An 11,642-nucleotide genomic window follows, 5' to 3' on the forward strand; every position below is an offset into this window, starting at 1 on the left:
TGCTCTCAGTTAAAACCCCTGTGTCATTGGTTCTGCTCCTGGCCCCAGGTGCTCCTACCCAAGTGCCCTGCCATGCCATGCCACGGTGTCCAAGATCAAATTCTTTAGTTCAGAGACCTCCACAACAGAACATGACACGTCGACACCGACACAAGGAGAATCACACAAGGAGAATCCCGTTGTACCACCACACGTCAGCGCCGGCAACGGTGAAGTTTCCTAGTGTAGCCCCTGTCAGGCAGGCAGGCAGCTTCTCCGGTAACGTGCTTTGGGTTGGTTCACGAACGCTGCCGCTTTTGTCCAGGTGCATTGCATTGCAGGGAGGGATCCGTTTACCACCATCAAACAGGGCAGAGCACAGCCGGCGCGGTCGCAAAGGGCACAAATTGAAAGCCCCGGCATGGCACGGGCAGTTCATCAAGGAAAGGCGAAAGGAGGCCACCACCAACGAACCGAACGCACAGCCAAACATTGACTCCGCCCAGCTGCTTTCCTTCCCGCCGGCGAGGAGACCCAGCCAACCATTATAACGGACGGCCCGGCATTTAACAGCTCCCATGCTCCACGCACGCCGCCGCCGATCCCCCACCTCCCAGACCTAACCTAACCACATCGCATGGCATTACTGCAACCCCTCCTCCCACGGCCACGGCCACGGGACACCGGGACAGACTCACAGACAGTATCATGCCGCAGAGAGACCACCCGGTACAAAGCGTGGAGGCCTTGATTGTCCTCCGTGCTCCCACGCCACACCACACCACAGCAAAGCAAAGCAAAAGGCCATGGCCAACAGCCAAGACGCTTCAGTTCAGGCATTTGGTTCCCGAGGACACGGGAGATCATCTCCATCGCTGCTACCGGAATCGGCGCGTAATACGGGCTCAAGAAGGCTGTACTACCTGTTGATCTGAGCCGCGGCGACGACGGGAGCCTGTATGTATGACAGGGGCGGCGATGCTGTCTTCTCCTGGCAAGAACGTCAGGCCCCGCTGGTGTCCATGTTGCATTGCATGGCACCAAGATTTGCCACAACTAGAAACCAAACAGAACACGGGAAGAAGGGGACTGTAGCCAGGATGTTATTATTGTGTGACAACGTACGCACCTTGTTGAGCATGATCAGGCTATGGGGATCCAATGCCGGGATAACAGTCGGTGGTGGCGATACGCTAGAGGTTCTAGAAATACTCACGCGGATGGCCCCAGGTACAATTTCGACAAATTATTGATGCCACAGCTCTAGATATGGAACTTGCGGGAGGCTGCGCGAATCTACGACGAGGCTGCTGGATCTGACTGTAGATACGGGGCGAAGTGCTTCAGTGTCTCCTCGTAGACAGGTTTCTTGAAATCAACAGCCTGTGCGTGCGTTCCGACATGGAAACTGTGTTAGTAGGCGCCCCAGATTCAAGAAACAGGAGGGATCGGGTGTTATTATCGGGCTGGAATAAATGGACCACCTTCTCAATCACTTGCTGAGGGGTCATCCATGCCCACTCGGAGAACTCCGGCTTCTCGGATCCATCGCCCATCAGGTTGATCTCGTCATCACCCCCGGTAAGCCTAAATAGAAACCTGCTCATTCGAAGTACACGGTTAACGTACAGACATGATCAGCTCCTAAATATCTTGTGTGTATTTCATAAGATGGGCGCAAATTCATTATTTCACTGACAGTAATTAACTCGGAAGAACACCTGAACAAGTTCCAACCTACACGAGTCTGACTGGGCCCAACCCTAAGACTAAATGGAAGAGTTTGAGAGAGGTGAGGGGATAGCATCAGCAGGCTGCCCACTGTAGCATACATACATCCATGGAAATATCTCCAGCCCAAATTTGGATAGCCACACATACCAACTACCAACCATAAAATTTATACCAGTCAGTGACATGAGCCATTGTGAAAGATCATAGGAATGTATCCAATACTAAGCTAGCCAAATCATTAGACAGCATCAGGAGATGGCAGCAGATGCATAACATAGAAAGAGTTCCAATCACTCACACATGAATTGTGTTTCTATTTCGATCCAACATAAAGAAATAACTCGACCTTACTGCAGTAAGTTCTGTCTTTTGACTTCCAGCAACTTAACAATCGACCACTAGGAATCCAACAGTTCTACTGAGCACCAAAATTGACTAGCTGTTACAGGCTACGGGGAACTACATGTCCTGGACTCAAATTCAGTAGGAAGCTTCGTACCAACGGATGCATTACGAAAACTTCAGATCAGTACAAGCATGACCTTGGGTGCATGTGAGTGGTTGGATAGATTCAAGATGTTCATTCTCACAGTTTAATGTCTCCTCAGACTTTCCTACCCATGCCCTCATAAGGAGCTTCGTATTGAATTTCTGTCTATGCATCTCATATAATTTTTTCCAATGTACTACAGCTGGAGACATGTATGTGCACATGCACACCGTGCAAGACAAGTGTGCACAGCATACTCCGCACATGCATACAAGTGCATCCAGTGAATGACTTATTAACAATTGCAAGTTGAACTGTAGAGGAGCATCATGTATGTTAGGTTGAAACGTAGAGGAGCATGCATACAAGGTGTTAAACTCTCTGACTTCTAACAATACAATTGGTAGGAAATGGATTTGTAACATGTATGTTACATACAACTAGGGCATATACAATCTTCCATGGTAGCTGTGAGCCTATAATGCATAATGGATAATGAAGCATGTTCAGATGTTAGTATGGATGCATATAATAAGGCATGTTATGACATAATCATGGACTATTATGGTGCAACATATTTTTAATGGATTTTGCTGACAACTTAACTGACATCAGATTTACTTGGTGAATCGCTACACGGCATGAATAATAGTGTGGTGGTTTGGCAGAGAAAGATGTGCAACGGCCATGGCTACGCAGCTGTATCTTGGGGTTGGACTAGTATTCTGTTTGTCAAGTGTCAACTGCTATGCCTGTGCATTAAAATGATTCTTGTAGGACTTTCCTTTCAGGTTGAAACTTTTGTTACTAAACATCATACTTAGCTCAAGCAATCCAGCGGGCTTACCACTTCTGAGCCTGGCCCTTCCAGTTGGTTCCCCACCTAGCATTCAGCTTGTCTTTGACATCCGCGGGGAAATCATATGTCAACCAATTGGGGGCCTACACGGACACACACAACACGATCAGCAAGAAACCTTTTCGTTATGAAAACAAATTCACCCAGCTGCATATTGGGAGCAGAGGGACACTGGCTATTATCACTAGTTAGTAGGGTTAAAATTGGCCAATTCATTTCTAGTATATGCCTCAAAGTAAATCATGATTATAAGAACATGTGAAAAAAGTGAAGGAGTGCCGGGTGCCGACTGACCTCGGCGACAATCTCGGCAGATCTGACACCGGTTTCTTCCCTCAGTTCCCTAATGGCAGCTGCTCGCGGCTCTTCCCCTTGGTCTATCCCACCCTGCGGCGACACAGAACGCTCGCCAAGTCAACAACGGGCTGGTAATCGATAATTAGACTAGTGAACAACGACTTCCACTGGTCGTCAAATTGTTGTTTTAGTAGTACCTGAGGCATCTGCCACGCCGTGGGGATGTCGATCCTGGACGCGGAGAAGATCTGCGCGGGGAGAGAAGTGATCAGTGGGAGAGGGGAGCATCGAGAGCGTCAACGGGGGAGGAGGAGCGGGGAGAGGGGAGGGGTGCCTTGGTGAGGGAGGGGTCGGCGAGGCAGATGCCGACGTTGGTGCGGTAGCCCTCGGGCGGCGAGTCCATGGTGGCGAACACGGCGAGCGGCGAGGCCGAGCAGGAGAGCGGGCGGCGGCGGGCGATCCGGGGTAGCCGGAGCGCGGCGGAGGAGAAGGAGGTGGAGGAGACGGTGGGGGTGAGAATGAGGCAGCGTGCGGCGGCCACCGTCATCGGTCCACCCGCAAACCCAACCCAACCCAATCGATTGGGGCGGCGGGGTCAGAGAGACAACCAGAGTGGTGGTGGGCTGGTGACCCTGCCAAATGGGCCAGTCCTGGGCTCCTGGCGTGTTGGGCCCATGGTGGGCCTGGCCTGGCATGTGGCCCGCTTAGGGTCGTGCCGGGGTCGCGAGGCCTTGGCACGCGTGCCGGCACACTGGCTTGTTTATATTTTTTTATACAGCCCAATAAGCTGAATATAGGCTCAAAACAGCCTGATAGGCACGATCCTACATGGGCCAGCGGGCTAAGTGCATCACCGGGATGGCCCGTGTAATATGGGGGCCATGCTTGGTAGTTAGAGCCTTTCATCCCACTGTCATCCAAACCCGTCACGTCAAAGCGACAATGTTGAAGGAACAAATCAAGGCGCTCGCGAATTTGACAGCGGTGATCCCAGTGATGTCGAGCAAGAACAACGAAACTCACCCTGATATCCTTGAGTTGTAAGGGTGGAAGCAAGTGATCGAGCACTCGGTCGAGGAGTTGCGCGCCGAGGTGGGACATTTGCAAGTGAAATTTCTAGAGAAGGACAAGGGGAGGGAGAAGGAGGTGTTGTCGCTGATCCGGTATTCGAATCTGTCACCCTTCCATCCACTTCCGGCATACGCGCCTCGGCACAAGGCCAACAAGCAGCCACTCATTCACGGTGACGACGAACACTAGTAATTCAGCCACGACACGACTACAGATCATCCAGAGGTGTCACCGTGTGAATTGCGGACCCGGGTCTGCCTTCGATATCAGGCAGGGGTGAGTTCATTCATGGGTGGCTATTACTTTGCTCGGTTTCCACCATCGTTGCAATTTGAGTTTCCCTTGTTCGATGGGGATGGCCGATATGTCCATTTTGCATCATAATTTCCTACGGTTATTTATAATGTTTTTGATCAATATTTCACTTTAGGACGCAATTGTAATGCATTTTCTTTCTTAATATGCAAGATACACTTGAAGAGGTAGATTGCCGGCAGCTAGAATTCTGGACCTAAAAAAACTACATCAAAGTTAGCTATTCTCCGGAGCTCCAAATGATCTGAAAATTTATCGTTATTTTGGGAATTTTAGGTGCAACCAAAATAGTAGCTCCTTTAGAAAATGGCAGGAATGGAATATTAGCTTTATAAAGGAAAAATATATTTTCCCCTTATTTAATTTTGGCCAATATTTTCATGAGAGGTCAAAATGGGAACAAGGAGTATCTCCACAAGTTTTCATGAGCTTAAGAGATGACTAGATTTTTTTATTTGGATTTAATTTCTTCAGCTGGCAAGAAAATGAATTAATTTTAAATGAAAAACATTGCATCCGACTTTTTTTGAGCAACAGAGGGTTTCCCCTCCGATTTCCATTAGAGAAACCAACGAAACCAAGCATCCAGATAAAGTTCCAACCCTCGAGCACAACCGACAAAATCTAGCCCTATTACATCTCAGAGAGTCTCTCTGCATAGCAAGGCAACATAAAGAACTACAGTGATCTAGCGCAAACAGCAAGAGCCAAGGCACAAAAGTTGAGCCTCTCTTCGCAGATCATCTACTTTCACTTCACTTCATCAGGGCGCCAAAAGAAGGAGCTTATCCCCCATATTCATCACTACTGAATTCTAAGAACTCCAAAACGCCAGCATTGCGCCGCTTTGTAGACTTCACTTGCTACTTGCATGATGAGGTTTGCTCCCAGCCTCAACATTCTTTCCTCTGGGTATCTTTTCTGCAAAACAGCCCAGTCAGCAATCCATCCACACATCATTTTCACAACACCCATTGGGTTAGAAATCATTTTTCTATCAAAAATGATGCTATTTCTGCATCTCCAGATCGACCATAGCAGCACTGAGATGCCAACCAACAAAAGTTTCTTGCTATCTTTCTGGAAATTTTTTAGCCATATTCCAAAACAATCATTGAGGTCTCTAGGGGTGCATTTTAGATCAAACGCACATCTCACCAGAGCCCAGATGGTTTTGGCCACTGAGCACGAGAAAAATAAATGATCTGTTGTTTTATCTTTGCCACAAGACACACAATTTTTATCTCCCTTCCAGCCTCTTTTTAACAGATTAACTCTAGTAAGTATGCTTTTCCTGGCTAGAAGCCAAAGAAAGAATCTAATCTTAGCAGGAACTTTAGTTTTCCATAGGAACTTCCTGGAGAAGCCCACATCGGATTTGATCAGATCTCTGTATAAAGATTTGACAGTGAATTTTCTGTCAGCAATCAACATCCACATGGGTTTGTCTCTCCCCCCATGCATCAGCACTTCCTCACATCTCGCTCTCATGCTATTCCAGAGTTGCTCAGTATCCCCATAAAGAGCTCTTCTGAAAGTGAAACCACCCCATCCCTTATCGATAGCCTCTCTCACCAAAATCTCCTGGTCATTGCTAATAAAAAACAGAGAGGGATAAGCCTCTTTGAGGGATTTATCCCCAACCGACCAGTCTTCCCAAAACCTGGTGTTTCTGCCATCTTCTAATCTTTTTTAACATGTGGATAAAAATATTTTCTGATTTTTAAGAGATCAGACCAGAATTGGGAATCCCCATTTTTGTGTTTGATTCCAGAAAGACATTTGTCCCCAACATATTTCCTTTTAACAATTTCCTGCCAAAACCCCTCATCATTCTCAAGTTTCCACAACCACTTAGCTAATAAAGCAATATTGAACATTTCAATATTAATAATTCCTAGACCCCCCCTGTTGTTTTGGAAGACAACATGTTTTCCAATTCACCAAATGATATTTATTTTTATCCTCCTCTGATTGCCACACCAGCCTAGCTCTATAAAAATCTATCTTTTTTCTAATTCCAGCTGGCAGTAGATAGAAGGACATCATATATATAGGTATGCTAGATAAACAGGATTTCACCAGAGTGACTTTCCCTACAATATTCAGCAGTCTACCCTGCCAGCAGGCACACCTTTTCTCAATTTTCTCAGTAACATTCTTCCACATCTTGTTTCTAATTCTCATGTTAGAAATGGGCAGCCCCAGGTATTTCAGAGGGGTTTCCCCCAGGATGCAAGTGAAAATTTCTTGGTATAATTCTTTTTTCCCACTGGCCTCCCCAAACAAGAATATTTCACTTTTATGAAAGTTAATTGTTAGACCAGAAATTTGTTCAAAAGCAGTTAGGATAAATTTCAGATTTCTAGCAGACTCTTCATCATCTTGTAGCAACAAGATGGTGTCATCTGCATATTGTAGCATATTGACTCCATTTTCATGGTAGTCAGTGATACCTCCTTTTACAAACCCTTCCTCTCTAGCCCTATCTAGAATGATGTCCAGAACATCAACTGCCAGATCAAAGAGCAGAGGAGATAAAGAATCTCCCTGCCTTAGTCCCTTAAAAGTATTGAAGTAAGGACCTATATTATCATTCACTTTGACTGCTACATGCTCCCCTCTCGTAGTGTGCAACACCCAGTCACACCATTTGTCTGGAAAGTTTTTTAGTTGGAGCATCTTATGCACAAAAGGCCACTTGATTTTGTCATATGCTTTTTCAAAGTCAACTTTGAATAGATTGCACTTTGTTTTTTATTTTGTATAGAATTCAGGGCTTCATGCAGAATTACAACTCCCTCCATAATATATCTTCCTTTCACAAAGGCAGTTTGGATAGGTGAGATAATAGGGTTGACCACTTTGCTCAATCTGTTCATCAGTATTTTTGTGATAATCTTGAAACTAACATTTAAAAGGCAGATGGGTCTGAATTTCTTAATCTGTCTAGCATCTTTCACTTTTGGAACTAGGGTAATAATCCCATAGTTCAATCTGGCCAAATCAACTTTGCCCTTGTGAAAGTCATCTAAGATAGCTTTCAGATCAGTTTTTGGTAGCTCCCAGAAATGTTGATAGAAGTCTACAGCAAATCCATCAGGGCCTGGACTTTTGTTTTTTTTCCATAGTGAAAACCACAATTTTAATTTCTTCCAAACTGAAAGTTTCAATCAATTCATTTTCTTCCTGTGTTGATATCCCTACAGGGTTTTGAATGTCCAGGTTAATATCAGATTTTTCAGCTTGACCAAATAAAGCTTTGTAATAGGTGGTTACATGCTCCATGAGTTTGGCATCTCCCTCCATGGGCCCCCCCTCATGTTCAAGTGGAGTGATCCTATTTTCCTTCTTTTGCCATTAACCTTGGCATGATAATATCTAGTATTAGAGTCACCCTCTTTTATCTCCTTATCTTTATATCTTTGTAACCATTTGATTTCTTCCATCTTCAAGATGTCTTTCAATTCTTTCCTCCAGTTATTCTAGACCTCTATATCTTGAGCACTAAGCCCATAAATTTCAGCTTTTTTATCAATCTCATCCAGTAGCTCTAATATCTCTTTCTTCCTTTTTCTATAAGCAGCATTAGCATTAATAATCCATCCCTTTATTTTTGGTCTGATATTTATCAACTTTGCTTGCCAAATGTCTATGCTAGACCCTTTGCAATTAATATTCCAATTTTTTTCCACAAATTCCCTAAACCCTTCCATAAGCATCCAAGCATTTTCAAATCTGAAAATAGGTTGGCTTTTTCTGTGATCCCGAGTGTCTAATAGTAGAGGGGTGTGATCAGATATTTCCCTTTCCATAGCATTTACCATAGCCAAATCTAGGAAAATCAAAATCCTATCTAGTTTCTCATAAGTAGGATCATGCAAGTCATTAGCACAGGTATATTTTCTGCCATTCAAAGGGAGATCCCTGAGCCCGGCATGCTCAATGATAACATTGAAAACAAAACTAAAATGATCTACTCCACCAGTTTTTTTTCAGAACTGTTCCTAATAAAATTGAAGTCCCCCCCTATCACACAGGGGTGAGTATTATCTTGATAGAATCTGGATAATTCATCCAAAAAGGCTGATTTTCCATCTTTTTGAGCATCTCCATAAACTATGACCAAATTCCAACTAAATTGTCCGCTGACATAGGTATTTGAGAGAAGCCAGAATAACCATCTAGAAAGCAAAAATGTGTATGTTTGGATAATCTTTCTAGCATTTGATCAATGAAAGGTAAAGGGTAATGATCTTTCTTGGGTGGAGGAGGATCCCCTAGGATTTCAACAGGCAAGTTGTGTTTCAAAATAGGACCCCGTTTAAAGAATAATTCATCTATTTCCCTTCTTTCATTCATAGACATATCATTTTCATGGTCTAGCAAATATTATTCTAACGGATCAGTAGGAGGCACGGCAATAGAAGAAAGACCAATAATTTCATCCTTACTAGGCAATTATTTATCATGGGGTTGTCTACGAAATTTAGCAAAATTAAACTCATGTTTCATATCCCCCAAGCCAATTGTAACAACATCGTTTTCACAATCAATCTTAGCATTAACAATATTCAAGAAGGGTCTACCGAATATAATGGGACAAAAGCTATCTTGTGGGGAACCAAGAACAAGAAAACCAGCAGGATATTTAACTTTCCCACACAAGACTTCAACATATCTAACAATCCCAATTGGTGAAATAGTATCTCTATTTGCAAGCTTAATAGTAACATCAATATCTTCTATTTCAGCGGGTGTGATATCATGCATAATTTCTTTATATAGGGAAATAGGTATTGCACTAGCACTAGCACCCATATCACATAAGCCATGATAACAATGATCTCCTATTTTAACAGAGATAACAGGCATGCCTACGATAGGTCGATGTATCTTAGCATCGGGTCTAGCAATATTAGTAGCTTCCTCACAGAAATAAATAACATGCCCATCAATGTTATCAGCCATAAGATCCTTAACCATAGCAATACTAGGTTCAACTTTAATTTGCTCAGGAGATGTATATGTTCTAGTATTACTCTTACGAACAATAGTTGAAGCTTTAGCATGATCCTTTATCCTAACAGGGAAAGGTGGTTTCTTAACATAAGTAGTATGAACAATAAGATCATTATAAGTGTCAGTGATAATCTTTTCTTCAACTTAACAGGTGCAACTACTTTTACTTCAGTGGGAGGATTATATTTAAACCACTTCTCCTTAGGGAAATCAACGTGAGTAGCAAATGATTCACATAAAGAAGCTACTATCTCAGAGTCAAGTCCATATTTAGTGCTAAATCCACGAAAAGCATCGATATCCATAAAAGACTTAACACAATCAAACTTAGGTGTCATACATGACTCCTTACCATCATTGGAACCCCAATCTTCAGAGTTGCGTTTAATTCTTTCCAATAAATCCCACTTGAATTCAATAGTCTTTAGCATATAAGAACCAGCACAAGAATTATCGAGCTTGGTGCGATCATTGAGAGAAAGCCGTGTTGGGTAACGTAGCAGAAATTCAAAATTTTCCTACGTGTCACCAAGATCTATCTATGGAGAAACCAGCAACGAGGGGAAGGAGAGTGCATCTACATACCCTTGTAGATTGCTAAGCAGAAGCATTCAAGAGAACGAGGTTGAAGGAGTCGTACTCGTCGTGATCCAAATCACCGGAGATCCTAGTGCCGAACGGACGGCACCTCCGCGTTCAACACACGTACAGCCCGGTGACGTCTCCCATGCCTTGATCCAGCAAGGAGAGAGGGAGAGTGTCGGTGTCAAAACCGGCGAATCTCGGGTAGGGGGTCCCGAACTATGCGTCTAGGCAGATGGTAACAGGAGACAAGGGACACGATGTTTTACCCAGGTTCGGGCCCTCTTGATGGAGGTAAAACCCTACGTCCTGCTTGATTGATATTGATATTGTGGATGTTTACAAGAGTGGATCTACCACGAGATCAAGGAGGCTAAACCCTAAAAGCTAGCCTATGGTATGATTGTAAGGGTTGATGTTGTTCGTCGTCCTACGGACTAAAGCCATCCGGTTTATATAGACACCGGAGAGGGCTAAGGTTACATAGAGTCGGTTACAATTGTAGGAGATCTACATATACGTATCGCCAAGCTTGCCTTCCACGCCAAGGAAAGTCCCATCCGGACACAGGAAGAAGTCTTCAATCTCGTATCTTCATAGTCTTGGAGTCCGGTCGATGATGATAGTCTGGCCGATGATAGTTTGGCTGATGATGGTAATCCGGCTATCCGGACACCCCCCAATCCAGGACTCCCTCAGTAGCCCCTGAACCAGGCTTCAATAACGATGAGTCCGACGCGCATATTGTTCGGCATTGCAAGGCGGGTTCCTCCTCCGAATAATTAATAGAAGATTGTGAACACTAGGATAGTGTCCGGCTCTGCAAAATAAATTCCACATTCCACCGTAGAGAGAATAATATATACATATACACAGGTTCAATCTGCTGACGTTTTTTGCGGCGTGACGTCACACCACTACCAAGCCATTACGTTTTTTATTTTACCACCTCAGCGCATTTAGCGAAGCGGTTTCCTTGGCACGTCTTGTCAAAGCAGAGATCGTGTTTCCCCTTAATCCGGGATTCTCATCAATACGGACGTGGGTAACCCAACCGCGCCATTGATGGTGGCGCTTGGGAGATAAGCGAGTTTTACCAGGCTGGTGGGGACGCATAGTCTTCGTCCGCCTATATATAAGGGATAAGGATTCACCCTTTCACCTACGCCTTCTTCCTCCTTTGCTTATTCCTCTCCGCGCACTCGAGCTCCAGCGCCCAAGTTCGCGCATCTCACCTCGACCTTCTCCAACCATGTCCGGAGCGGGAGGCGAGTGGATGACCTCCTCCGTCAC

The 11,642-nt window shown here is 44.6% G+C and overlaps 1 protein-coding gene across 1 annotated transcript; it reads right to left on the reverse strand.

Annotated features, from left to right (window-relative positions):
- Positions 1–1,056: 1,056 nt before the first annotated feature.
- LOC123047478 (nudix hydrolase 26, chloroplastic) lies at positions 1,057–3,984 on the reverse strand. The gene is made up of 6 exons (XM_044471045.1): positions 3,694–3,984; positions 3,557–3,607; positions 3,357–3,449; positions 3,051–3,145; positions 1,464–1,578; positions 1,057–1,362 (listed from the first exon to the last, which is right to left on the reverse strand). Exons 1-6 carry the CDS (start codon positions 3,904–3,906, stop codon positions 1,276–1,278), a joined length of 654 nt encoding a protein of 217 aa, XP_044326980.1. The 5' UTR covers positions 3,907–3,984; the 3' UTR covers positions 1,057–1,275.
- Between the last annotated feature and the right edge of the window lie 7,658 nt (positions 3,985–11,642).

Source organism: Triticum aestivum, chromosome 2B (assembly GCF_018294505.1).
Source record: "Triticum aestivum cultivar Chinese Spring chromosome 2B, IWGSC CS RefSeq v2.1, whole genome shotgun sequence".
Taxonomy (NCBI): Eukaryota; Viridiplantae; Streptophyta; class Magnoliopsida; order Poales; family Poaceae; genus Triticum; species Triticum aestivum.